Consider the following 25,129-nt stretch of genomic DNA (forward strand, 5'->3'; position numbering starts at 1 on the left):
ACTTGTTATGTAGACTGAACTGAGCTTGAGCTCAAAGAAATCTCCTGGCCAATTTACGCTACATAGTAGGTTCTAGGCCACCATGGTCTAGGTCTCATCATAGAATGAGACCCTATTTCAGACAAATTGACAGACAGACACACCCTTAAACAAACAAACAAAAAATGTGAGCAACAGAAGCAAGACAATATTGGCACACAACAAATACATAGACCAAAGGAGCACAATGAACAGCCCAGAAATATTTCTAAGCATCTTTAACTAACTGATTTCCAACAAAGGTGGCAAAAAATATGCACTGGAGAAAAGACAGGCTGCTTAAAAAATTCCACCTATAGGTAGAAAAGATGAGAATTGGCACTTTACTTCACAGTATGAACACAGAAATGCTCATACTACTCAAAAGTCAAATTGAGCTGGGCGGTGGTGGCGCATGCCTTTAATCCCAGTACTTGGGAAGCAGAGGCAGGTGGATCTCTGTGAGTTTGAGGCCAGTCTGGTCTACATGAGCTAGTTCCAGGACAGCCAAGGCTATTACACAGAGAAACCCTGTCTCAAAAAACAAACAAACAAACAAACAAACAAACAAAAACATCCAACAAAAACCCAAATTGAAATGGACAAAGACTTTAACATAAGACCGCAGACCCTAAAGGCATGGGGGCTGGGGGTGGCACACACCTTTAATCCCAGCACGCAGGAGGCAGAGGCATCTTTGGATGGTGGATCTCTGAGTTTGAGGCCAGGCTGGTTTATAAGACCTCAGACTCTAAAGCTATTAGAGGAAAATACAGGAAGTAGTTCCATCTTTTAGCACAGGTGACGATTTCCCCAGAGCACAGAAGACAAAGCAGGAATTGACAAGTGGTGTCACATCCAGCTAAAAGCTTTTGTACAGCAAAGGAAGCAGCAAACAGAGTAAAGAGAAAGCCTACAGTCATGAAATATCTGCCAGCTACTCATCCAACACAGGATTAGTATCCAAAATAGGCACCCAAACAGCAAACAGCCTAATAGAAACCGAGCAAAAAAAACATGATTTGAATAAACACTTCTCCAAAAAGAAACTGTAAAGGGCTGATAATATGCGAAAATTGCTCAGTATATCTGGAAATGCAAATCAAAACGTAAGAGACCACAAAACATCTGAAGACTGGGTTAAGAGAATTCATGGCCAACCTCACTGGGGCGACTGTTGACTGGGCAAACCTTTCATCGTCACGTGGGTCTCTTCTTTCTCAGAGTGGAGCCATGGGAGGGGTGGGTAGAGACCGGAGGAGAAACACAGGATCTTTTTTTATTTTATGCCTACCTCGTGTGACAGCTGGCTTCTTCTGTATTCTCTCTAGTAGGGCAGCCTCCTATGGTGTGGGCAGTGATCTGAGGGTCAGAGGAAATGTGAGAGTTCAGACCTGGGGTGAGCAGACTGTGGATTAGGTGATCTTCAGGTGTTGGTGAGCACAGATAGAGCACAGAGATATTTAGAGGTGACCCTGACTTGGGACAAGTGACCCATCGCCTAGCACAATCCCTAGCTAAGGATGGAATGGTACCTCCCGCCCCTGTTTTTTGAAGAGCTGTCTCATGAGGCAGGCTAGCTAACCTCTAACTCCCTCTGTTTCTGAGAATGACATTAAACTCTGATCTACCTGCCTCTGTTTCCTTGAGTGCTGGGATCACAGGTGAGCACCATCACATCTTGTTTATGCAGTGCTGGAAACTGAACATGAGCTTCTGTGAGTGCTCAGCAAGAACACTACCACCTGAGCCGCATCCCCAGCCCAACCATCACTTTTTTAAACATTAGCATTTGATCTGACAGTTAGGATTTTGTGATTGGGGGTCCGATAGACTATATCAGTTTGTTTTGTTCACACACTCATACACACTGAGAGGTTCATGGAGGTGCAGTTACATGGACACATTTCACTCTTGTGCCTTGTGTTCTGACACAGAGCATGTACACAAGCCTTTGCTGATGCATGGTGACTTTTAGGGACCCAACTTCCCTGCATCCTCTCTCTCCTTCCTGAACACTCTCCTCGGAAGCCTCTTTGCGGCATATGAGCCAAATGCACTTTGTGTAGTTAGGATTGATGAAATATTTGTGCGGGGCCATGAGTGACATCTTTAGTGAGGTATCTATGACTCTGGTGTATCATGAAGATGTCATTGCAAGACTGACTCCTGTTGATGCAAGACATCGTCTGCAGTCCCTGTAACCGAGAGAAAACCCATACTAATCCATGAGCCAGTGACCATGGAGACAGTGAACCCTTCGCGCACTGCAGAAACACAGGCAGTCCAGTGGAGCAGCATCACAGAGAAATGGAATGCAAAGGGCTGCAAAAGCAGCACACGCTGTGTGGGCACCTGAATAAATCAACCCGCCTGCTGCCAGCGAGAGGCATTTCAATATGCTTCACACCAAATTACTTTTGATTACAAAGCCCACTCAGGAGCTAAATGAAGATTACTTATAGGTCTGCTTCTTCCAGCCAGCTGTTGAGGATTTTAAAGTGCAAGGGTTCAGCATTTGTGCAGCTCGTTTTCTCAAGCTCTATGATGCACCGTGGCCTTAAGCGGGCATTTGGAATGTGCTTTCAGAGCTGAGGTTTTCAGCAGCACAGCCGGATTTTTGGAGAGCAATGGCTATAATGAGGTTGAAGTAGTTTCATGTGTTCACAGCTTTCTGAAGGTGGTTGTATGGATAGTAGATACTCCAGGCAGACTCATGCTGGCTATTTCAGTGTGATTAACACTGGTAACAAGCAGACTACGTTTCAACAAGTAGCGCCTATGGAGGACTAAGATGCTGTCTGAAAACATGCAGGCTCTCTTAGTTATAGAGAGAATTAGAGAGCATAGAGAGGTGAAAATATGGGGCTGGGGAGATGGCTTGCTGTGGAAACCTTGTAACCTGTGTTCAAATTTCTAGTGCCCCGATGCAAAAGAGCTGAAAGCTATGGCACATACTGGTAATCCTGGAGCTGGGAGAGCAAATACAGGTGATTCCCAGAAGTTAATGGCCAGTCAGCTTAGCCACGTGGGCTAGCTCCAGGTTCTGGGACCTTGTCTCAGAAAACAAGGTGGAGAGAGATTGTGGAAGAAACACCATTGTTTGCTTTTTCTAAAGTTAGCTTTTCATGTCTACGTGTGTAAACCGTTTCTACATCATAAAGTTTAAAGTCCTGGATTGTCACTCATGTTAGAAAACGAGGGTAGGTCACATTCATTAAGTGCTCATTATCAAGTTCAAAAAGCTTGATGCTACAAAGAAAAAAGATACTCATCTATATGAAAATAAAAAATCTTTTATGTGTCAAATGGGCCACAGGCAGATAGATAGACATGCCATGAAAGTTCTCTGTGGCCTCACACATTTCTCTGAGAAGTAGCAAGTGGCATAAGTTTATGTGCGATGGTTATGACTTCAGCACATAATGAGGCATTAATGTTGACCTTGTAACACTGATCCTTCTGCTTCTCTCTACCTCCTGGTGCTGGGATTATAGCATTGGCCACCAATATTGATTTCTGTTGGGGACAGAACCCAGGGTTTTATGTATCCTAGCAAGCTTTCCCAGTTGAGCAACACCCCTAATCACCATTTTGGGGTCACCTCTGGTGGGAACCTGTCCTTTTCTGGCTTGTTCTCTTGATCATCCAGCATGGCTCAGCATTCTTGGAGCCTTCTTGGTGGTAAGAAAATGATTTATTTTCACCCACAGGTTAAGCTGCTTTGAAACTCAAATACCTAGTCAGAAAAGCCACAGCTCGGGTACTTCAAAATAAATGTTTTTTTTTTCTTTTTAGATTTCAGAGTTATAAGAGCATTGGAAAAGCCCCAGTATTTAGATCATTTTTTTTTCTCTAAGGGGGCTCCAGGAACTGAAGGAGGTGGAAGGTCACTATAGTTACAGCTAAGGTAAGTACAGTTCTGGGTCTTATTTGGAAAAATATTCCTTTGCTATCAATTTTCATGATCATATATAAGCTGATTGGTTATTTTAGTAATATACGGTGATAATAAAAACTGAGTAAGTAGTTCTTCTGGAGCATTTGGGATCCAAGGGTTGATGGCATTCTGGCTGCGAGGCCTTTTGTTCTTGTTTCCACAGCAAATGAGGCAGTATTAATGGTCCTGGAAAGCTGCCCTTTGTATTTAACACCGAGTTTATTTGGTGCAAATAGAAAACCTTGGGGGAACCCTTCTTCTAGAGGACATCATTCATTACGCAAACACAGTGTCTTAGTGAGGGTTTCTGTTGCTGTGAAGAGACACCATGACCTCAGCAACTCTTATAAAGGAAACATTTAACCGGGACTGGCTTAGTCCACTGTCATCATGGCAGGAACCAGGGTGGGACACAGGCAGACATAGTGCTGGAGAGGTAGAATTCTATATCTGGATTGGAAGACAACAGAAAGAGAGTGCTATCTCAAAGCAAACGAAAACAAGCCACCTCCCTCACACACCCACACACACCCACACTGTACACACACTACGTGTACACACACATATACACCACACATACCACATGCACACACATGCACACATACATACTACATGCAAACACGTGTACACCACATGCACACATACCGCATATGCACATACATATATACATACACCAGCACAGCAAACCTCTGACCACATCTCAGCCTCTGAAGAGTTGCCCCTTGATCTTTTTACTCTTTTTTTTCATACAACAAAGATTTTTATTTCAATTATCCCCAAAACAATATTACAACATTTTATAAAAATATTAAGTCTTAGGTTACCATTATTCATTTAAAAAAGTGTTTGTGCTAGAAGGCTATTTTTGTCAACTTTTCTTCTTTGGTAAGGGTTAAGGTTCCAAGTTTAGACAATAAAGATGAAAGCTGTTGGGAAAAAAATCTTCAAATGTACAAAACTGTTTCTTTTTGTGACAATTTAAAAATACGTAACAATTTAAACTGAATACACATTAAGTTAGTGTTGTATTCTTACAAGTGTTATTATAAGAACTGCCCCATTCAATTCATTTAAAATCTAAAGAACGCCATCAACTTTTCCTGCCTTATTTTTCTGACCATAATTAGTACATAAACATATTTACCCTTTGAAGACTGCTTAGAAAAACTACAATACCACAGATCACATGAAGACCTTTAAAGCACTCATGACACAAATTGTAGACATCAGGGCAAATAAAGACGACATCTTCTTAGGAGATCCTCTGAATAGGTTAAGTGGAAAAAAATAGAACTTTTAGTACCAGAACTTTTGCCAACTTGCATGAAGTTCAGTTGTCACATTTAAAAAGAGTTAAATTTAGACAAGAGTTAAATTAAAGACAACCATAGTCCTCTACAAGTACATAAAAGAACACATACTGGAGAGAAGCCCTATGAATGTAATCAGTGTGATAAAGCCTTTGCATGTCACAGTAGTCTCCGAGTACATAAAAGAACACATACTGGAGAGAAGCCCCATGAATGTAATCAGTGTGGAAAAGCCTTTGCATGTCACAGTCATCTTCAGATGCATAAAAGAACACACACTGGAGAGTAACCCTATAAATGTAATCAGTGTGATAAAGTCTTTGCATATCCCAATAATCTTCAAAGGCATTAAAGAAGGCATACTGGAGATCTTTTTACTCTTGCACTTGTAAACTCTGTTGTGAATCCCTGCCAGCTAAAGCCTGGTTTACGCTTTTGAAGCACTGAGCAAGTCGGTTTATACTTACGACATTGTGAAAGGTCTGGCCAGTCTCATGTTCCAGGTGTCACAGCTGCCTCCTCCTCATCAGGACAGCAGAGTTCACAGGCACCTTCAGGATTGAGGCTGCAGCTGGATGACCATAAATAGCAAATCACACTGGTCCTCTGCTGTGCCATTACTCAGTGATCTCAGAGATTTAATCCCCAGTCAGTTTCGCTTTCAGATTTTGAGAAAGATGCAGTATAGCTTCCAGCCCAGTGGACTGCTTTTCCTCATGTGCTTCTCTCACTCTTTCCTTTTGTTCCCCAATCCCAGTAGTTTAAGTGAGTCAATGGCAAAAAGGTTTAAAATGGAAGTGTTGGCTATAAACAAGGCCCTGGAAACAGATGGAGTGTCCTTAAGAATCGCTTCTCAAGACAAAAACAAAAACCTGAAACCCCTAGTCTTCTTTTGAGGGTGTCCATCTTCCCTGAGAAGGCAGGCAAAGTAGAAGGGTTGGGAGTGAACACCACAGAGGCCAGAGTTTCCTGTGCCTTGGAGGTTGTGCTCTCTGGCCACAGTCTGTGTGTGTACCTGCGTGGGCATGAATAGACCACAGTATGTGTGTACCTGCGTGGGCATGAATAGACCACAGTCTGTGTGTACCTGCGTGGGCATGAATAGACCACAGTCTGTGTGTGTACCTGCGTGGGCATGAATAGACCACAGTCTGTGTGTACCTGTGTGGGCATGAATAGACCACAGTCTGTGTGTGTACCTGCGTGGGCATGAATAGACCACAGTCTGTGTGTACCTGCATGGGCATGAATAGACCAGAGGAAGAAAGATGCTGGTTGTCCTCTTCTAATGCTCTCTACCTCATTTCCTGGGAGCTTGCCTTGTAGCTGGGCTGGGAGAGATGGCTTGTCACATGGTTGCTAGTATTCAAACTCAGGTCTCATGGGTACTTAGCAAGTGCTCTTAGCCGCCAACCCATCGCTTCAGTCCTCACGGTATGTTCCTGACGTTTTCACATGCATGCGTGCGTGCAGACACAGACACAGACACAGACACAGACACAGACACAGACACACACAATGTGTCCCCTTTGAAGCCATTATGATAAAACCACACTCCAACGGGGAAAAATGGGCAGGTACAGAGGGTAAAATAAAGACACAAGTGACAACCATTTTTAAGCTGACAAATTTAAGATTTGACAACAAATCCATTAATTTAGTGGAATCCCAAACCAAAAGCTTTTGTGTGGGCAATATACTTTTATAAAAATCAGAGTACATGCTATTGTAGGATACTAAATGTAATGATGTTTTAAAATTTTAATTAATTCACTTTTTTGAGACAGGGTTTCTCCACGTAGCCCTGGCTGTCCTTGAACTCACTTTGTAGGTCAGGCTGCCCTTGAACTCAGAGACTCACCTGTCTCTGTTTCTCAAGTGCTGGGATTAAAGGTGTGCATCACCATACCTGGCTCATAATGTCCTCCCCACAACAGATTTTTTTTTTAAAAAAAATACCAGTATTTTTTTAATTATTTAACTGTTATTTGATGTGAATTGGTATGAAGGTGTCAGATCCTCTGGAACTAGAGTTACAGACAGTTGTGAGCCACCATGTGGGTGCTGGGAATTGAACCTGGTCCTCTGGAAGAGCAGTCAGTGCTCTTAACTGCTGAGCCATCTCCCCAGCCCCCATAATGATTTTTTTAAATGAAAAAGAATTATTACAAAATTCCATCCCTTGAAAAGTGTTAAGCCATTTATAATCTGAAACACTGGGGCCAATTTAAAGAACAATAGCCCGCTTGCTCACCTGCCCACTTCAATGCCACTTCTTCCTTCCTTCTGGATAGAGTCTCATGCAGCTTAGGTTGTTCTTGAACTCATTGTGTAGCTGAGGATGATCTTCAGTTTTTGATCCTTCTTCATTTATTTTCCAAGTGTTGGGATTGCAGGAGTGCTTGAATCTATGCTTGAGTTATGCAGTGCTTGAGATTAGGCCCAGGGTTTTGCACACGCTAGACAAGCACTCTGCCAAGTGAACTAACCACCAGGCCCTCCAGTAAGATTTATTTATTTAGTTATTTTTAAACAAGACATTTTACCTACATGGAGGTATATACCAAGGTTTAGGGAGGAGTGTGTGGATAAAACTGGGTTCTATCTTCTACCCCAGGGCTTTCTAGATAGTGGACATGGGAGTGAATGTAAGCTGTGGGCAGGGAAAGAGGAGTGAGGGTCACTGACTAGCAGTGAGCAGGGGAAACTGTGGCAGAGGTGATGAGAGGCAGATTTGTGTTTCCAAAACTGGGAAACCCAGCAGAGAGATGGGAAACAGGTACTGCGAAAGGACTTTTGGTCACTGGAATCTTTGGCTCAGTGGGGTAGTGGCTGGGCTCTGTGATGGTGAAGGACAGGTGGGAGGAGGTTTGGACGGTGACCTCACAGCAGGCGCCTCTGGGTCTTTCATCACCTCCTGGGCCAAGAGCTGGAGGAGTTATCTCAGCACGCGCTGATCCTGCAGTGGGAGCCCTTTGCACTTCATTCTGTTCCTACCTTTGATCCAGGAGATTAGTGTGTTCTTCATCACATTCTCTGTGAGAAGGATGGGGACAGGCAGGATTTGGAAGTGTCCCGGGAGATCTATCAGAGGCTATACTTGGAGGCAGAGGGCATCCAAACGTAGCTTTCTCCCCTGGTAAGAGAAACTGCAGAAAGTGAGGGTAGGTTGTCATTTGGAGATGTGACTTACACGAGATGTTTGGCCTTGCTCATGGCATGGCTCACAGTGCATTTTGTGTGTGTGTGTGTGTGTGTGTGTGACCAGACTGTCTTGGTCTTCATGGGAGGACACTTCTCAGATAACTACAAAGTTAACTTATGCCAAGGTCTTGTTGTAATCACAGGCTGTAAGTCCTCCCACTTCTTATGGCTTTGTACATGGCACAGAATGACCAGAGAAGGTCTTTGTTTATATAATCACACCAACGGTGCCATCATAATGGAGTTTACCTCTGAAGCTGCAGCAGAGAATACTGTATTCACGAAAGTGGAACAAAGGTCTTGGCGTTGTGCCAGCAACTTCTTTGTTGCTGTGAGCAAATATCTGACAAAAGAAACTGGAGGAGAGGTTTGCTTTGGCTCACAGTTTGAGAGTATAGGATACCATGGCAGGAAAGCACAGACAGGAGCATGAGGCAACATTTCATCTATAGTCAGGAAGCAAGAGAGAGAGGAATGCTGGTGCTCAAACTACTTTCTCTTTTCTATTCAGTCCTTAGCTTATGGAATGGTACTGCCCACACTTAGTTTCTACCTTCAGGAATCCAGTCTAGAAACTCAATCCACAAATGTTCAGAGGCTTATCTCCCAGGTCTAGGAGACTTGACTTTAGATCTTATCAAGTTGACAGTCAAAATTAACCATCATGAGTACCAAGAACTGATGCTAAATTTGGCCTGGTCCCTACTGGCCCCATTGGCTTTTGATCTTCTGTTTTTTCTCCTCATCTGTAGAATTGGGATGCTGTTGCTGCTACTCCTAATCTCTAGTGTCATGGTGCCTCATGGTTGAAAGGTCTTGTGAATATCAGATTTCTTGCTGAATCAGAGTTGGAGTATGTATTAGTATTTTTTTATTGCTGTGATAAAATATTGTAACTATGACAACTTACAGAAGGAAGAGTTTATTTTGGGCTTATGGCTCCAGATAAGAGTCCATTATCATCATGATAGGGAAGTGTGGCAGCTAGTAGCAGACAAGATGGCTAGAGTGGAAGCCGAGGTCTCACATCTCAAAATGAATGCAGGAATCAAAAGATTGCACTCAAAATCATGGTCTCAAAGCCCACCTCCAGTGACATCCTTGTTCCAGTAAGACCTTATCTCCCAAGCCTTCCTAATCAGTAACACCAACTGGGAACCAAGGATTCAAATGCCTGAGAATATGAGGGACATTTCATTCAAATCACCATAGACTCTAGGTCTTTTTCTGAATCAATCCTGTCTGACCCCATAGCTGGGGTTTCCTGGAGTCAGGGGTGACAGAGTTTCCCATGAATGTGGCAGATTCAGACGCACCTCTGTTTCCAGAGAAATCCATCTTTAGACTCCACCACTGACTCCAGACAGGGACCTTCCCTGAAGATGAGGTAGGATCAGGCAGACTAGCGCATACAAAAGAAATTCTGCTTTAGGTTAGTTTACAGACAGGACAAAATGCTTGAGCAGTCTGTTCTTGGTGCCAGCATGTTGAAACCTTGGAAGAGTAAACTCAAAGGAGAATCTGTTATTTATAGTTGAATAGGCAATGTTAGCTTTTGTGAGAGGTGAAGTGGAGATTAATAGTTGTGGCAACATTGCTTCTGTACTTGAGAGAAGAGAAAACAAAAGACACTTTAGTTTTCCTAAGTGAAGGCCAGGAATTAAGGCTAACAGAGAATCAAGTCATTTCCTATGACTGGACTGCAGGCAGAATTGCATTTTTTTTTATTAATTCTTCATTTAATTCTTTATGGATTGAATGTATACTGGTATCCTACCATGTGCCCCACATTCCTCTAGGTCAGCAGTTTTCAACCTGTGGGTCTCAACTCCTTTTGGGGTCAAATATCAGATATCTTGAATATAAGATTTTACTTTCTGAGGGGCTGGAGAGATGGCTCAGCGGTTAAGAGCACTGCCTGCTCTTCCAAAGGTCCTGAGTTCAATTCCTAGCAACCACATGGTGGCTCATAACCATCTGTAATGAGGTCTGGTGCCCTCTTCTGGCCTGCAGGCATACACACAGACTGAATATTGTATACGTAATAAATAAATATATATAAAAAAAGATTTTACTTTCTGATTCATAACAATAGCAAAGTTGCAGTTATGAAGGAGCAATGAAATAATGTTATGGTTGAGGGGTCACAACAACATGCGGAACTGTATTAGAGGGTCACAGTATTAGGAAGGTTGAGAACCACTGCTCTAGGCTCTGACTGCTGCCCTCATGGAGCTCACAGTCCAAGTGAGGGTTCAGATACCCATGGGACAGTTGCATCACAGGCTAATATGAGCCTGGGGGCAGGGAGCTGGGTCCTGGGTTTGTAAGGGTTCTCTGAATAAGTGAGTTTGTGGACTAAGGATATAGAGTTTACCAGCAAAAGAGAATGGAATCTTTGGAGGTATTTATACTAAAATTAGAGCAATTTGAGAACGACTTAAATGTTCCCTGTGCAAGAATGATGAGCCAATGGGTGATACATTCTGCATTTTTGTGCAATAAATGCTGTATAGTGTTTTAAATAATTTTCATATGATGAATATTATATTAACATTTTAAAAAGATTTCTTTTTATTTTAAATATGCGTAGGTTTCAGTGTGTGCAGGTATGTGCAATGCCTATGGAGTCAGAAGAGGGAGTCAGATTCCTTGGAGCTATAGTTACGGGTAGTTGAGAATCACACCAATACAGGTGCTGGGAACTGAACTCTAGTCCTCTGGAAGAACAGCAGGCACTCTTAACCACTGAGCCATCTCTCCAGGCACCTTAAGCTACAATTTTTATAAAGGGTCAGTAGAATTAGGAAGGTCTCTGCGAGAAGAGGGAATAGAAGGCACAGTGTGGACCATCGGGAAAATAAACAACGCTGTGTCTGCCTCAGACAACGGGTGATCCACTCTGATGAGCAACCGACATAATTTCTTCCTTTTCTGAATACCTCTACCATGCATACACATATATGAATGAACACAGACACACACAGAGACACAGAGGAAGACACACACACATACACACACAGACACACAGAAGAGCACGCAAACACCACGGAAGCAAAACAAAGGACAGCTCCCCCAACTCCCAGAGTGGGCTTAGATGTGCACTGCCACCTGTGTGTTCAAGTCTGATCCTTTAGACTCATGGGTGGTGGCCATTATCAGAAAGCCTCTGAATTGTCAGCATATCTGGCAGACACTGGGTGCTAAATGACGGAGGGTCACATGATGAGGCTTGAGTATCTGGGACTGCTGCCTTTTCACTTAACGATTTGGAAAATCACAACATACATAGTTGAGTTCCTCTCAAGGCAGAACAGTACTGTATTGGTGACCACCCACTCTCCCTTCCTCTAAGTCACCTGTACCTCCAAGGACCACCTTACTCCTGCTCTGAACTAAGCTCACTCTATTCATGCCCCACTGATGAAAGATGTGTAAAGCTTCCAACAACCAAAGTCAAAAGAACAACGAAGGTCAACTTAGACAACAGAGCACGCCACAAATGCCTGCCGTTAGTCACGCATGCCTTAAAAAGTAAACATTTACTGGATTGAATGACAGCCCGTTAACTATGACAGTGGATGGAATTTTCTCACAGTTTACAAAAGTGACCCGACCAAAATCAGGGCCAGATTTAGACACCCATCTCTCTGGAGGTGGCAGGTTACGCTCAGCTTAAAAGTGAATAAGGATGAGCAAATGAGACATTGTGTTAACACCAACTACTCACACTCAGATCTGAGATGACTGTGAGCTAAGGAAAATGTGTTCATCCACAAAGGTCAACCATAAAGACCATCGCATGTCTAAAAAAACCAACACCATGTAAATGAGGCTACCTGTAATAAGTATGATAAGCGTGTCTAAGGAAAACCTTCTGTCTCGACAGTGGGAAAAGAGCCTAAAGAGCAAAGTGTGATATGTGCTGGGCTGACTCCACACTCAGAAAGTAACGTTTGCTTCTAAACTTGACTCTGCTTGTACCTTTGCTGTGAGCGGAAGGAAGCATCTAACAGCCTGCATGTTGGTGACAAGCTACTTGGTTCAAACATTCCTTACTGGAAATTGCTGCAGTGAAATCCAGATTCAGATGAACTTGTTCATGTGTTAGCGCTAGTCAGTTTGTTAGTCTCTGAATTGCTTGTATCTTTCTCATGAGGTTGCAGTCTGAGGGGAAGAAGGAGAATTTAGACTTATCAACGAACAGTACTTTAGTTGACATAAACCATTCTAAATGTGAGCTTTGGTCTGTTGAAAGTTCTACTTCCTATTAGGTGAACATGCTGTTTTCCATGTTACCCAGAGCGTACTCAGGAGACCGCCTTCCTCATTGTGAGCATACCTTTTATGTACTGCAGAACTAGTTTTGTTGTGAAAATTAGCTGACCTCATTTTTTTTTGGGAGTGGGAAGATGGTAGTGGTGTCTGTTCTAGGCATTCCTTATCATAAATGAATTTATCAATCTTGTTGTTGCTGGGACTTAATGTGACTGACTGCAAGAAGGGGCAATGACTGGAGCTCTTTAAGTAATATTTAGCTGTGTGGAACAGGAGGACATTGTAAACAAAGAGAGTGAGATGCATAAAGGAGATAAGTACAAAATGAAGGCAGAAATGCCTGGGTTCTATTCTGTTTGTAGTTACCTTGTAGGATCAAGAAGGGAATTGATGAAAAACAAGTTTCTAAGCATATTGCACAAATATATAGGCAAGAAGAAGTGTGGGATTTTCCAAGACAGAGTTGCTCTTAAGTCTTAATAACAGCATATGGGCTGGGGAGATGGCTCAGTGTGTAAATTAGCTTGTCCTGCGAGCATGAGGACCCGAGTTCAAATCCCCACAACCTGTGTAAAAGACAGATGCCTAGCTTGAACACCCATAATCCTAGCATTCTTAAGTAGAGATGGGAGATGGTGATAGAAGAATCCCTGGCAGGTCTCAGGCCAAGTCACTTGGCATGAACAGCAGTGAACAACAGAGACGCTCCAGTTTTTTTTTTTTAAATTAGTAATTCTTTATAGATTCTTTGGGAATTTCACATCACGCACCCCCACTCATTCACCTCCCAGCTCCTCCATATTTACCTCGCACCCCTGCAGCATACCACCAGATCCTGAAAATCAATTAAAAACAAAACAAAACCCCCACTTTCTCCTCTGTCTCTCCAACGCCTCTTCCTTCATCCTAGGCATCAGGAGCTGCAGTGCGTTACTCAGTACACCCTTCTGCCCAGTCAACCCCACCCTTAAATATCCATTGCAACGAGTCATTGGTCAGGTTCAAGGCCTCTGGTACGCCATCATCACTGGTCCTCGCCCCAGCTCCTCTCAGATTGCTGTTGCCTCAGCCATGCAGGTCCTGTGGTTATTGTTCCATAGGACCAGTCTCTTCATGCACTCCAGCAGGTCATAGATGAGGCAGATGTTAGGGTGGATCAATCCAAGACCCAGGGTGTGGGTCTGGCTGGTAGCTAAGCTGGTGGTCTGAGTTACTGGGATGAGTCCCCTCCTGTGAGGGAAAGAGTCAGCTCTCCTAGGCCCATGCCATCAAGACCAGCTCTGCCACACCCGTGGTGAGGGGTAGGGCCATCCAGAGTCACTGCTTTATATAAGGTGGAAAGTGAGGATGATGTCTAAGGTTGTCCTCCACATGTGTACTATGGCATGCGTGTGTCTGAATTCACACATGCAAATGCACACACATGAATGTACATACCCACCAACCACTACATACACATAGACACACACACAGACACAGACACAGACACACACACAATGTATATAGCTGGCTGTGATGGTGTATTGGTGAATACCTTTAATCCCAGTTAAGGCAGGAGGATCTCTGTGAAAGGCCAGCCCAGCCTATATAAGTGTGTTCCAGGACAGTCAGGGATACATAATAGAAAGACCTGTCTCAAAAAAACAAAACAAAACAAAAGCCAAAAAAATTAAATATAAATTGTTTTGATATATTTATTGTTTTGAAGCAGAGTTACAGTTTATTAAGAGATTTTAATATAGATTCTAAATGCTATGGTAAAGAGAAAGATGCAAGAAGGAAAGAAACCACATGTTGCAGGAAATCTGATCACACTGTGAGCCTCGATTGCATTGTTTACTAGAAAACCTGCTTCTAGCTATGGTGTGACTCAGCTTAATCCAAGAGCTTTCTTCAGGAATATTGTCAACAGGATTAAATAAGTCAACCTTAGGTTAAGAGGCAGAGCAAGCAACCAGCTGGCAGGAAATGAACATAGGATTATTAAGAAAAAACATAGAGAGTAAGGGGAGTCAGGAGGATGAATAGGGAGATACACATGAAGTAGAGGGGGGGTGTTGAGTTTGAGGAGACTGGTTTGAGACTGCAGGAGAGAAGAGAGGCTTCTGGGATGGCCACTGAGGAGGAAGGTCAGCTGGATGCTTTTAGCCTCGTGAACCAGTAGGCTTTTACCCCAGCAACTGGCTCCTGAATTTTATTGGTAAATTGAAGGATTGAGATTTTGTTAAAAACAACAATGACATTGGAAAATGTAGGTATGGGCTTCTTAGAGGAAAGTCACCTCAATCTACATATTTTAAAGGATTTATTTAATAAAATATATACTTAAAATAAATAAAAGATTTAATTTTATGTGTGTGAGTGTTTGTCTACTTAAGTAACTGCACCACATGCAGGCAGTGCCCATGGAGGCCTGAAGAGGGCATCAGATTCTCTGGAACTGGAGTCACCGTTTGGGTGCTGAGACGTGAACCCCAGTCCTCAGGAACAGCAGCCAGTGCTCTTAACTGCTGAGCCATCTCTCCCACTGAGGGATTCAGTTTAAAGTATAACATGGCCAGTTTTTCATATAATCCTTCCAGAATTCTTGTGAAATAGCATTTATTACCTCATCTTGAAGGTGACTGTGTTAGCCAGCTTTTTGTCATCATAACAAAATATCTGAGATAATTATGAAGAAAAAAGATTTAACCTGGCTCTCAGTTTGGGAGGTTTTATTCCTGTTCATTTTGCTTAATTGTTTTAGTCTCTGGTGAGGCACATATTGTGGTGGGAACACAGAAGAGAGTAAGATCACATCAAAGGCAGGGGTGGGGGTGGGACTGGGTCCCATTGAGAAAGGTAGATGGCATGTTAGCTTAGAGAACCTGAGTTAGATTCTTAGAATCCATGTAAAGGAGGAAGGAGAGAACGGATTCTACAGAGTTGTCATCTGACCTCTAAATTTGCCCTATGACCCTCACCATTAATAATAAAATAAACAAATAATAAACTCCAGGTAGCAAAAAGAGAGAGAAGAGAGGGCAGGGTCTCACAGGTCTTCTGGGACACAGCTGTAATGACCTCAGCACCTCCGGGTAGGCTCTCCCTTTTAAAGACTGTACCACCAGCACATGGCACTAGGCTGGGGATCAAGCCTTTAACACATGTTCTTTGGGGGACATTCATTATCCAAGCCAGAGCAACGAGGAAACTGATGCTGACAGAGGTTAACTAACTTGCCTGTTTTGTGGCAACACGGAGATTAGCTCCCAGAGTTTCCTGACTCCAAAGCCATGGCATTTAATCCCTAGGCTCTACAAATAACAACTGGTTATTTGTGTTAGCGTCTAGGTCACAGTCCAGCAAGCAGCACTTAGAAGCCAGAATTGTAGATTTTCTTCGTTTGCTAAGTACTGTCGCAGCTTGCTGCTGCACCCTGGACAGATACACGTTAACTGTTGGCTGTTGACTGCTAAATATTTACTGTAAAGTGCTATGAATTTAATCTTCTAAAAATTCTTGGGAGAAAAACCAGACTAGGCTACACTTTGTATGAAGTGAGCTTTTATTAATCTTTTCTGTTTTATTACTACTACTACTATTATTATTTTTTGATAGAATCACATATAGACCAGGCGGTTTCAAGCTCTCCCTGTAGCCAAGGATTACTTTGAACCTCTGATCTCCTGCCTTCAAGCCCTGAGAGCTGGGTGCCACCATGTCTGGTTTCTGTGATTCTGGGGATCCTATGCAGAGCCTCCTTCATGGTGGACAGGCATTCTACTAACTGAACTACACTCCTTTTTCTTTTTTTATTCATTTTAAAACCAAGTTTTAACACCCAAACTCAATCTCTCAGCACGGTCCTCCCCATCACAAGTCTTCACAGGGAGGTAAAGCACGAGAATTTAGGTAACCTATCTGAGTTTACCGCTATCATTACATTTAGAGACACCCATGTGAAGTTAGAGCCCTGCCCTAGGCTGTGTTTCAGGTACTTAGCTTCCTGTAGGTGGCTGGTACTCAAAAGAGGCAAAATGATGTTGGACTCAGGGTGTTTAATTCTAGTTAATAGCAGAGGACAGTGGGCATCAGAGGACAGAAACAGAATAGTAAGTGTGATGGTTTGACTGAGTTCAGGTGTTCTGATAGCATCTCCACCTTTACTGTGAACAGATCCGCAAGAAGGAGGTCTTTCATTTCTTTGGTTCTAGCCCAAGCCAAGATTCTGGCTTTTCCTTCTTAGAGTGCCCAGGCCCTTTGGGGCCTAAGCAGAGAAGGTTGTAAACATAGCAAAACCACACCCAGCCCACCCCGACTCATGCTAGGGTATGGGATAAGGGGAGAGATGGACAACTTTAATGTGTTCTTGGTCATACGTTAGCCAAGAACTGCTCCCTTACTGAAAGAAAGGGTGACCCTCATCACATAGCCTACGCTTTATGGACCCCATTCCTTACCTCTATCATATAGCACAGATCATATATTAACTAAGTTTGCTAAATGGTGGTACAGGATCTCTCCTTCCCTTAGATATCTTTAAGAGAAGACACCTCACTTTGTCTGGCAGGAATTGAAGTTCTTTGTAAATGGGACATGGTGGCATAATCTGTAATTTCAGAATTTAGAAGGCCGAATTCCACTTGAACTCAGGAGTTCAAGACCAGCCTGGACTCAGAAAGGGAAGGGAATGGAGAGAAAAGCCCAAAAGACAAGAAATGAGCGAAAAGAGGGCCAGGTGTGGTGGTTTATAATCCCAGCACTGAGGCAGGAGGATCAACAGTTTGAATAAGCTACTGAGACACTCCCCAAAATAAATGAATAAATAAAAATAAAGGAATAGCAAGTAAATAATCTGCATCTAGATGCACTGAACCCAACAGTAACAAGAAGCAGATCTTGCTCCTTCAGTTCTAATAGGTCTACAGCATATTAAAACAGAACAGTTTACGTGAATGGACATAACATCATATTCTAAAAAATTACTTGCCTATCTTTTTGAGTGTATATGATGAATATTAATCTTTATAATGTCAGCCATGTTTACTGCCACTAGCAGCCTGTAGGTCATTTGTATATTTTTCCTTTCCTGATTTTTTTTTGCCACAAACATGCAAGTAATTTATTATTTTAAAGGAAAATTTGTTACAGTCAAAGCTGATATAAGAGTGTCATGTTAGTGGTACAATCCCATTTTCTTCTTTACAGTCTATGTATTCAAAAAGAGAATTGTGTAAGTCAGAGCTAACGGAACCGACTTGGGCTTCTTCCTAACACACCCCCACCCCTTGTACTTGTCAAGGTCTTGTTTGGAGGCCTGGCCCTGTGCCTGGTCTGCACTTTGTCATGGTATTTGGGGTGGGGGGTGGGGCTGCCCAATGACTGGGTACTGCCCATCTCCTCTGTCAGTCCAGGACAGTAAATCTTTCCTAACCAGTATCTCCCGCCTGTCTCCCACAGACAGTGATGCCTCCAGCAACCGGGATGCCTGTGAATGGCATTGTATCTCTTTGCATTTCAGGCTTTTTTTCCTCCCAAAATACCCCAAGGGGCTTGTACACTGCTCTGCAATCTTGCTGCTAAATTACTTTGTGGAAAGGGACACTTGCTGTTTTTAATTCTGCTGTCACTAATACAGAGTGATGTTTTTCAACTGTCCCAGTGAAAAAGGACCTTTTGTTGTACTTTCCCCGGTAGCAAAAAAGCAGGCATAAAATTAACTTAGTTTTTTTTGGGGGGGTCAGGGCAGTTGCTCTCACCTCTAAATTGGTATAATGTAAGATCTGATTAGAAAGAAAGAGCTAATTAATTTTGTGATAAAATATGCAAGCTTGAAGTCCTTAACCAGGAGTGGTAGTGTAAGGTCACCATGATCCTTGCATCTTGTTACTGAGACCCCACTCTTTTGCACTTCCAATTGTTTTGGACAGAGTTCAGGATCGCAGAAGCGATGTATTTTCCAAATAAAGCTGTTTGGATAATCACAGTTTTAGCAAGGGCAATTCCTCATGTTTGTAGAGTGTATTCTCCACTCTGCTGCCAGCGTTGCCTCCCTAAGCTACTAAGACAAACTCTTAGCAGGTTACCAGCCTGCTTAGAAACCTTTGATGAGTCTCCATTGCTTGTGTGATGAAGATCAAATGCCTGCCTTCCCCTACTTAACCCAGCCTATGCTTCCTTTCCCTTCACCCAGCCCCGCTTTGACAGGCAGAGGCTATTTCTTGCCTTTGCCAGCTGATCTTTCAAGGCTGACCTCATGCACTCTGGGAGTTGACCAGGCCCTCCCTGGGCTGTCCCTGCAGAGAGCACCACTTATTCTTCTTTAGTCTGACCGACAGAATGTCTCAGTACTTCCCCTCGTTCTCTTTTATGCCTTCTAGGGAACTGGCTCCAAGACTAGCTGAGCATCAGGGCTTCCCATGTATTTTGATATAAACACAGTTCCTGAATCTCACGTCAGATCAGCAAAATCAGTCTCTGAGAGTAGGGTCCAAGAGATCTATGAATTTAAAACAGTTTTTTTTTTTTTTTTTTTTTTTTTTTTTGGCAACTGAGACTGTAGGCATAGGCATGCTTGGGATTGCTGCTCTAGGGTGAACCAGGAATTTTCTATGGGCCCAGATTAGTAACAGACAGAAGGCAGAAGAATGGAGGAGATGAGAGCTCAGACACATCAAGGGCCCCCTCTGTACCAAGCCCTGTGCTAGGAAACTATATCTGTTGTAATGAGAGGGCCATTGTGCCAGCTGTAGGAAGGGCAGGCTGCTTGTTTGTCCTGGCCGTCCCGCTAGCTTACACCTGAAATAACCACACAGAAACTGTATTAATTAAAACACTACTTGGCCATTATCTCTAACTTCTTACTAACTCTTACATATTAGTTTAACCCATCTCCATTAATCTGTGTATCGCCACGTGGCAGTTGCTAACTGGTGTCCATCTCCGGCGGAGGATCCATGGCTTCTCTGTGACTCTGCCCTTCTTCCTCCCAGCATTCAGTTCTGTTTTCTCCTCCTACCTAAGTTCTGCCCTATCAACTAGGCCAAGGCAGTTTCTTTCTTTCTTAACCAATGAAAGCAAGACATAAACAGAAGGAACTCCTACACCATACACCTGATAATCTATCCAGCAATCTGGAAAGGCACAGTGGTAAAGTGTTGCTACACTAGGAACCCAAAGCCCAGGAAGCTAGGCACTATACACACCATATAACCTCACTGGTTAGTAACTTTGGTTGTTAATAAAACCAGTTCAACAGCTTTGAGAGTTCATATTCTATTTATTTAGCCCATGCTATAAAAGTGTTGGTTAAGATAAATGAACACCTATAATTTTAGATGTTTCATGTCTCATGGCTTCTAACCCATCTGCAAGACCCACACATTCTATTCGCTCTTGTCCTTTATGGTGGTGAGCACAGAAGTTACAGAAACTCATCTCCAAACCATCTCCTGTCATCTCTCAAATCCACTTCCCCAGCTGCAACCAAATGATCAGTTAAAATTGAAAAACTGCCAAAGCTCCTTTGCTCACGGTTCATTTTGTAACATAAAAGATTTTCACTTTCATATAGATAGGCTGTGGCAAATCTGTATACACAAGAAAGGGAGAAAGGAGACAAAGATTTTGTGATCAATTTCTGGAGAGGTGGGGAAGCCAGATTCCATCAAGGTCATTACCTCAAGTAAGCTCAGAGAAAGCATTTAGATTTCAAAATGAGGGCAGAATGCAGAGCCAGCTTGTACTACATGGATCTTTGGAAGCTGGGGAGGGGTGCTAATTCAGTTTTTCACATTAAACAAACCAACCATCCCACCCCTGCAGCCACCCTGTCCTCTGTGTGGAGCGTGTTGAGCTGAATAACAGCTCCCATTAGCACAGGGTGGGGTTTACATGTCTGTCCTTTCTCAAATGGGAGAGCAAATAGGGGAAGTTCTGCTTAGTAAGTCAGTCTAACTCGGTAGAAGTCTTTTTTCCTCTAGGAAAGGATGCTCTTGATGGCTTGCTAGAAACACTCAGTTCTCAGGGTTAGCCTGCTTTCCCTCCTCATCAGGGTTGTCCAGCATTCTCAGCCTCTTCTCCAGCCTCTGCTTCCATTCTTCTCGAAGCCTGAGGAGGAGACACCACAATGCAGTTGGTTAGTGCTTTTGTTTCCATGCCTGCTGGTCCACTGATTTATAAGTATTGTCCAAAGAAGCCCATGACTATTGTGAATGAGTAAAGAACAGAAAGAAAATAGAAAAATGCAGCGCACTGCCCCTCCTCCCCCCCCCCCCCACCGTCTGTGCTCTATGTGCTACAATACAGTTCCCAAGATTCAGGCAAGGGGCTGGCGGTTGAAATACATAAACACACACAGAGACAGACAGACACACAGACGTCTAATCACTGGTACAAAGCCCTCTATTTCATAGCACCATGGAGGCTTAAATACCCAGCAGTCAAGTGGGCCATCAGGTGAAGACCCCATCCTCTGATCCTCAAGGCACAGCTTTTAGTAACTATTTATATGTGGTAGTGGCACATAGTTTTAATCCCAACATGTGGGAGGCAGAAGCGGGTGGATCCCTGAGTCCAGCCTGATCTACAGAGAAAGTTCCAGGACAGCCAGGGTTATACAGAGAAACCCCGTCTCATAAAAGAAAAAAAAAAAGAAAAGAAAGTCTTATATGATACAGTCACCATTGTTAACACATCTCCGAAGAAAGGGACAGACAGGCAGATGGGTCAGCAGAAAACATAAACTACAATGACAAACTGATTTGTGATCTATTCAACTAAAGGAAGAAAAGAGGCAGGGAGATGGCTCAGCAGTTACGAGCACTTGCTGCTTTTGCAAAGGGTCTGTATTTGCTTACAACCTGGTCAGGTGACTCACAATTGCCTGCAACTCCAGCTTCAGGGTATCTGATGCCGCCTTCTGGCTGCCACAGACACTGCACTCATGTGCACATATACTACAAACACACACACACACATACATAAATAAAAATTCAATAAATCTTTAACAATGAGATCTGAATGTATGAGAAGAGCAATATAGCTGGTATTAAGGTTTTTGCCTGTAGCCTGGAAATACTGATGTCACTTTTCAAAGGGAGACCAAATCATGTTTATTCATTGTTCTAGATTCTTTAGATTTTTTTGGGATAAGGGTGGCAGTTAATATCAAGATACTCTGATACTCCTTGATAAGTAAAATTAACTGGGCTTAACTAGAAAGCAGGGTGGTGGTGTCTGTGAGATTTTCAAGTGATACTGTGTCATCAGTGGGAGGCAGTGAGGATCTGAGCCCAGGTTTGTAGTTTTTCAGCTTGGCATTATGCATCTAAGTTGGGGGTCTTCCCAGAAGCAGATTTAGGGAAGGAACGGTGAAAATAAAGGGAGAAGGAACTGCAGTGGGCATGGGGAGCCTTCAGACTTTCTTGATAGTTTGATACAAGGAATGGAGGCAGGGATAAGGCTATCAGGACCTTTAGAAACCAGTTGCTTTCCAGACCTCAGCAAGGTCAGCGTGCGGTAACCTTTCTGATGACACTTTTAAGGATGTGGATGGAAGAGTGGCGGGGTTCTCCTCTGGTTACAGAGGAAGGTTCTTCTTTGGGGTTTAAAATCTTTTAGAAAGTGATGTTGAAAGCTGGATGTGGTGGTTCATGTCTGCAGTTCGGTGGGGCCAAAGGAGCAGGAGTTCAAGGTCATCTTCAGATACATAGCAAGTTTGAGGTCAATCTGGGACATGAGCAACTGTCCCATTGGTGAGTCCATGTCTAAGTAGGACTATTCCTATTTTAGGGGCGAAGAACCTAGACAGGCTCTGAGGAGTTGAAGTGTTCCTGCTGCTCAACTCTGTAAATAAATGATCCCTTTCAGTAGACTCCAAACTAAAACAAGAAATTCATTTGTTAATGAAAAAAGACTGCATTACCTCCACTCCCAAACTCTTAATATGTGTCTTTCTAGATGTGGAAGGTTTTTGTGAACTAGTTTTTCATGCAGACATACCTATAAGGCTAACCCTGAAACTTAGTTTGGCTCTTGTATACTGGGGTTATAACTGTGAAGAGCTGAAGAAGGGATTTTACTTTATTCTTATTTTATTTATTTATTTTTGAGACAGGCTCTGTGTAATGTTGGGGACTATGGACCCCAGACCCTGAATTTCCTATGACCCCCCTGCCTGCCAGAGTAAACAACTTGTTTTCCTGTGCTTGCAGCTGCTCTGAGCACGAGACCCTCAGGAGTTCCTGATGTGGGGGGGGGGGTTGGTTTCTGGTAGGCTTGCAGCTGAGAGTTAGGACGTGGCCATTAGTCAAGGTGACCCTATATAAGCTTCCCTGGAACACAAAAACGGGGGCATTCTGGGCATTCTTGGGACAATCTGGGCACAATCTGGGCACTCATGTCTCTCTCTGTGTGTTTGTTTCAATCTCCAGGTCCATGCCTGACTCGAAGACTGTATAGTAGGTGTAGAGCAGGTGTTGTGCTACAATGTAGCTCAGGCTGACTATTAGCAGTGCTGACAGCTGAATGAGAAACAGGCTATAGATGAACCCAAGAAACCGTGTAAAGACTGGCAATATTGAATGAGTGGTTCTATTAATCTTGGTTTCTGGCTTTCTGTATTTTATGTTCTTCTTTTAAAAATGTCCTGACTGGAGAAAGATTGCTCCTCCCAGATCACCCTCTGTTCTAAGATAGGGTCTCATATAGCCTAGGTGGATGACTTTGACCTTCTGAACCTTCTCCTTTATCCTGTGCAGGGCTGGGATTACAGATGTTTGCATCACACCTTCTTTGGTGCTGGGATCTGACCCAGGGCTTTGTACATTTCAGGTAAGGAACTGAGTTACATTCTCATCCCAGTAAAAGGTTCAGCCGATCTCCAAACCATCTCCACCCAAGTCTGTAGCTTCAACTTTTTCCATATTCAGCTTCCACACCAGCCACTGTGTTCCCCTTTGGAAAGCATCCCAGAGTCGGTACTAGGGGCCAGCCAGCCAGAAGCCCACTGGGATTGCTCAAACTAGTCAACCTTGAACTGTCCTCTCTTTCCTGCTTTGCCATGGAGATCCACCAAAGGATATGGCTTACACTTTCTTCCTAGCTGCCAGGTTCTGATTAAAACCTGCTCCTTCTTTGATTTACTGAGCAATTTGTGGTGACACCTCTCTGGGACTTGTGAGTTTAATATACTTCTTTCCCTCCATATCTTGTTCTTGTGTCCTTCCTCTGTAATATAGAATCCATCACCTACCTTTTTATCCTAGTAGGTGATGAAAAAGAACTGGCCCTCTGTACATTTGCTTTATTCCCAAGGAACCTAGGACAGAAAAGCGATTCACTCACTTTCTCAGAGCGCTTCTCTCCTGGCGATCTTCTTCAAGCTCCCGGTAGCAAGTCTGCTTGCTAATTTCCTTTTCCCAGAAGCTTTTGAGCTCATCGCAGGTCTCACAGCAGAAGACTTCCCTGCGCATGTACTGGCTGTTCATCCCTGCAACGTGAAAGACAAAGCATAGTCCAGTAGGTAGTGCACCTGATCTGGGGATGCACCTGGATTCAGAGGAGTTAAATTGACACCTTTTCCGTCATCACACACTCATGGAATGACTGTTTTTGTCACTGCAGATGAAGATAATCATGATGATGCAAAAAGTATTCTGAAAATAGTTGAACAAAAAAAACTCTGTAGCCCATGAAGGTAATCTGATTCTTAAGCAGTTGGCTTTTTTTGTTGTCTTTTAGCCATTTTGCTATACTGTATAGAAAAATATAGTAATGTAAATGATTCTAAAACACAGAAATTAAAATAAATTTTACCCGAATGAGACACCTGTGGATGTCAATTAATTTTTCTTCTACTAAAAATTTATTGATTTTTTAAAAAACAAATTTCTTTGAATCAGTTGTAATTGTGTGTGTGTGGTATGTGTGTGTATATGTGGGTGCACTTGCGTATGTGTGCTCATGTGGAGACCAGAGATCAACACTGTGGCAGGGGCTTTCACTGGAAGCTCCTTTATTTGACTCAACTGGTTGGCCAATGTGTTCCTGGAACCTGTCTGTCTTTGCATCCTCCCAATGTGGGGACAGAGCTAACCTGGCTTTTACATGGGTGTTGGTGTTTCAAATTCACATTGCCTGATGATTTTCTTCCAGCTCCTCCCACTGTATTGTTGTCCATCGGTGCTGCTCTGTGAGATGGGTGGTTTTATACTCATTGTTCAGATGAGGAGGCTGAGCAATAGAATTAGTCTTCCTAGTGACTAAAACAGAGCAGAGTTTAAACCTAGGTCTGCTCACCTTCATAGAGGACTCTCTTTGTACATTAAGGATGGGTAACTTGAGCTAATTAATTCCCCATTTTGCACACAAGAAAGCAGATGCTCAGAGGCATTAG

The 25,129-nt window shown here is 43.1% G+C and overlaps 1 protein-coding gene across 1 annotated transcript; it reads right to left on the reverse strand.

Annotated features, from left to right (window-relative positions):
• Window positions 1–20,747: 20,747 nt before the first annotated feature.
• Window positions 20,748–24,221, reverse strand: Fam240b (family with sequence similarity 240 member B). The gene is made up of 2 exons (XM_038332381.1): window positions 24,079–24,221; window positions 20,748–20,841 (listed from the first exon to the last, which is right to left on the reverse strand). Exons 1-2 carry the CDS (start codon window positions 24,219–24,221, stop codon window positions 20,748–20,750), a joined length of 237 nt encoding a protein of 78 aa, XP_038188309.1.
• Between the last annotated feature and the right edge of the window lie 908 nt (window positions 24,222–25,129).

The sequence above is a fragment of the Arvicola amphibius genome, chromosome 6 (genome assembly GCF_903992535.2).
Source record: "Arvicola amphibius chromosome 6, mArvAmp1.2, whole genome shotgun sequence".
NCBI lineage: Eukaryota > Metazoa > Chordata > Mammalia > Rodentia > Cricetidae > Arvicola > Arvicola amphibius.

Bases quoted from the DNA above. Each gene is read 5' to 3' on its own strand.
- Fam240b (XM_038332381.1), bottom strand. From the start codon at position 24,221: ATGAACAGCCAGTACATGCGCAGGGAAGTCTTCTGCTGTGAGACCTGC. The intron at 20,842-24,078 runs GTGAGTGAATCG...TCTCCTCCTCAG, and splicing joins GAGAGAAGCGCTCTGAGAAA to GCTTCGAGAAGAATGGAAGC.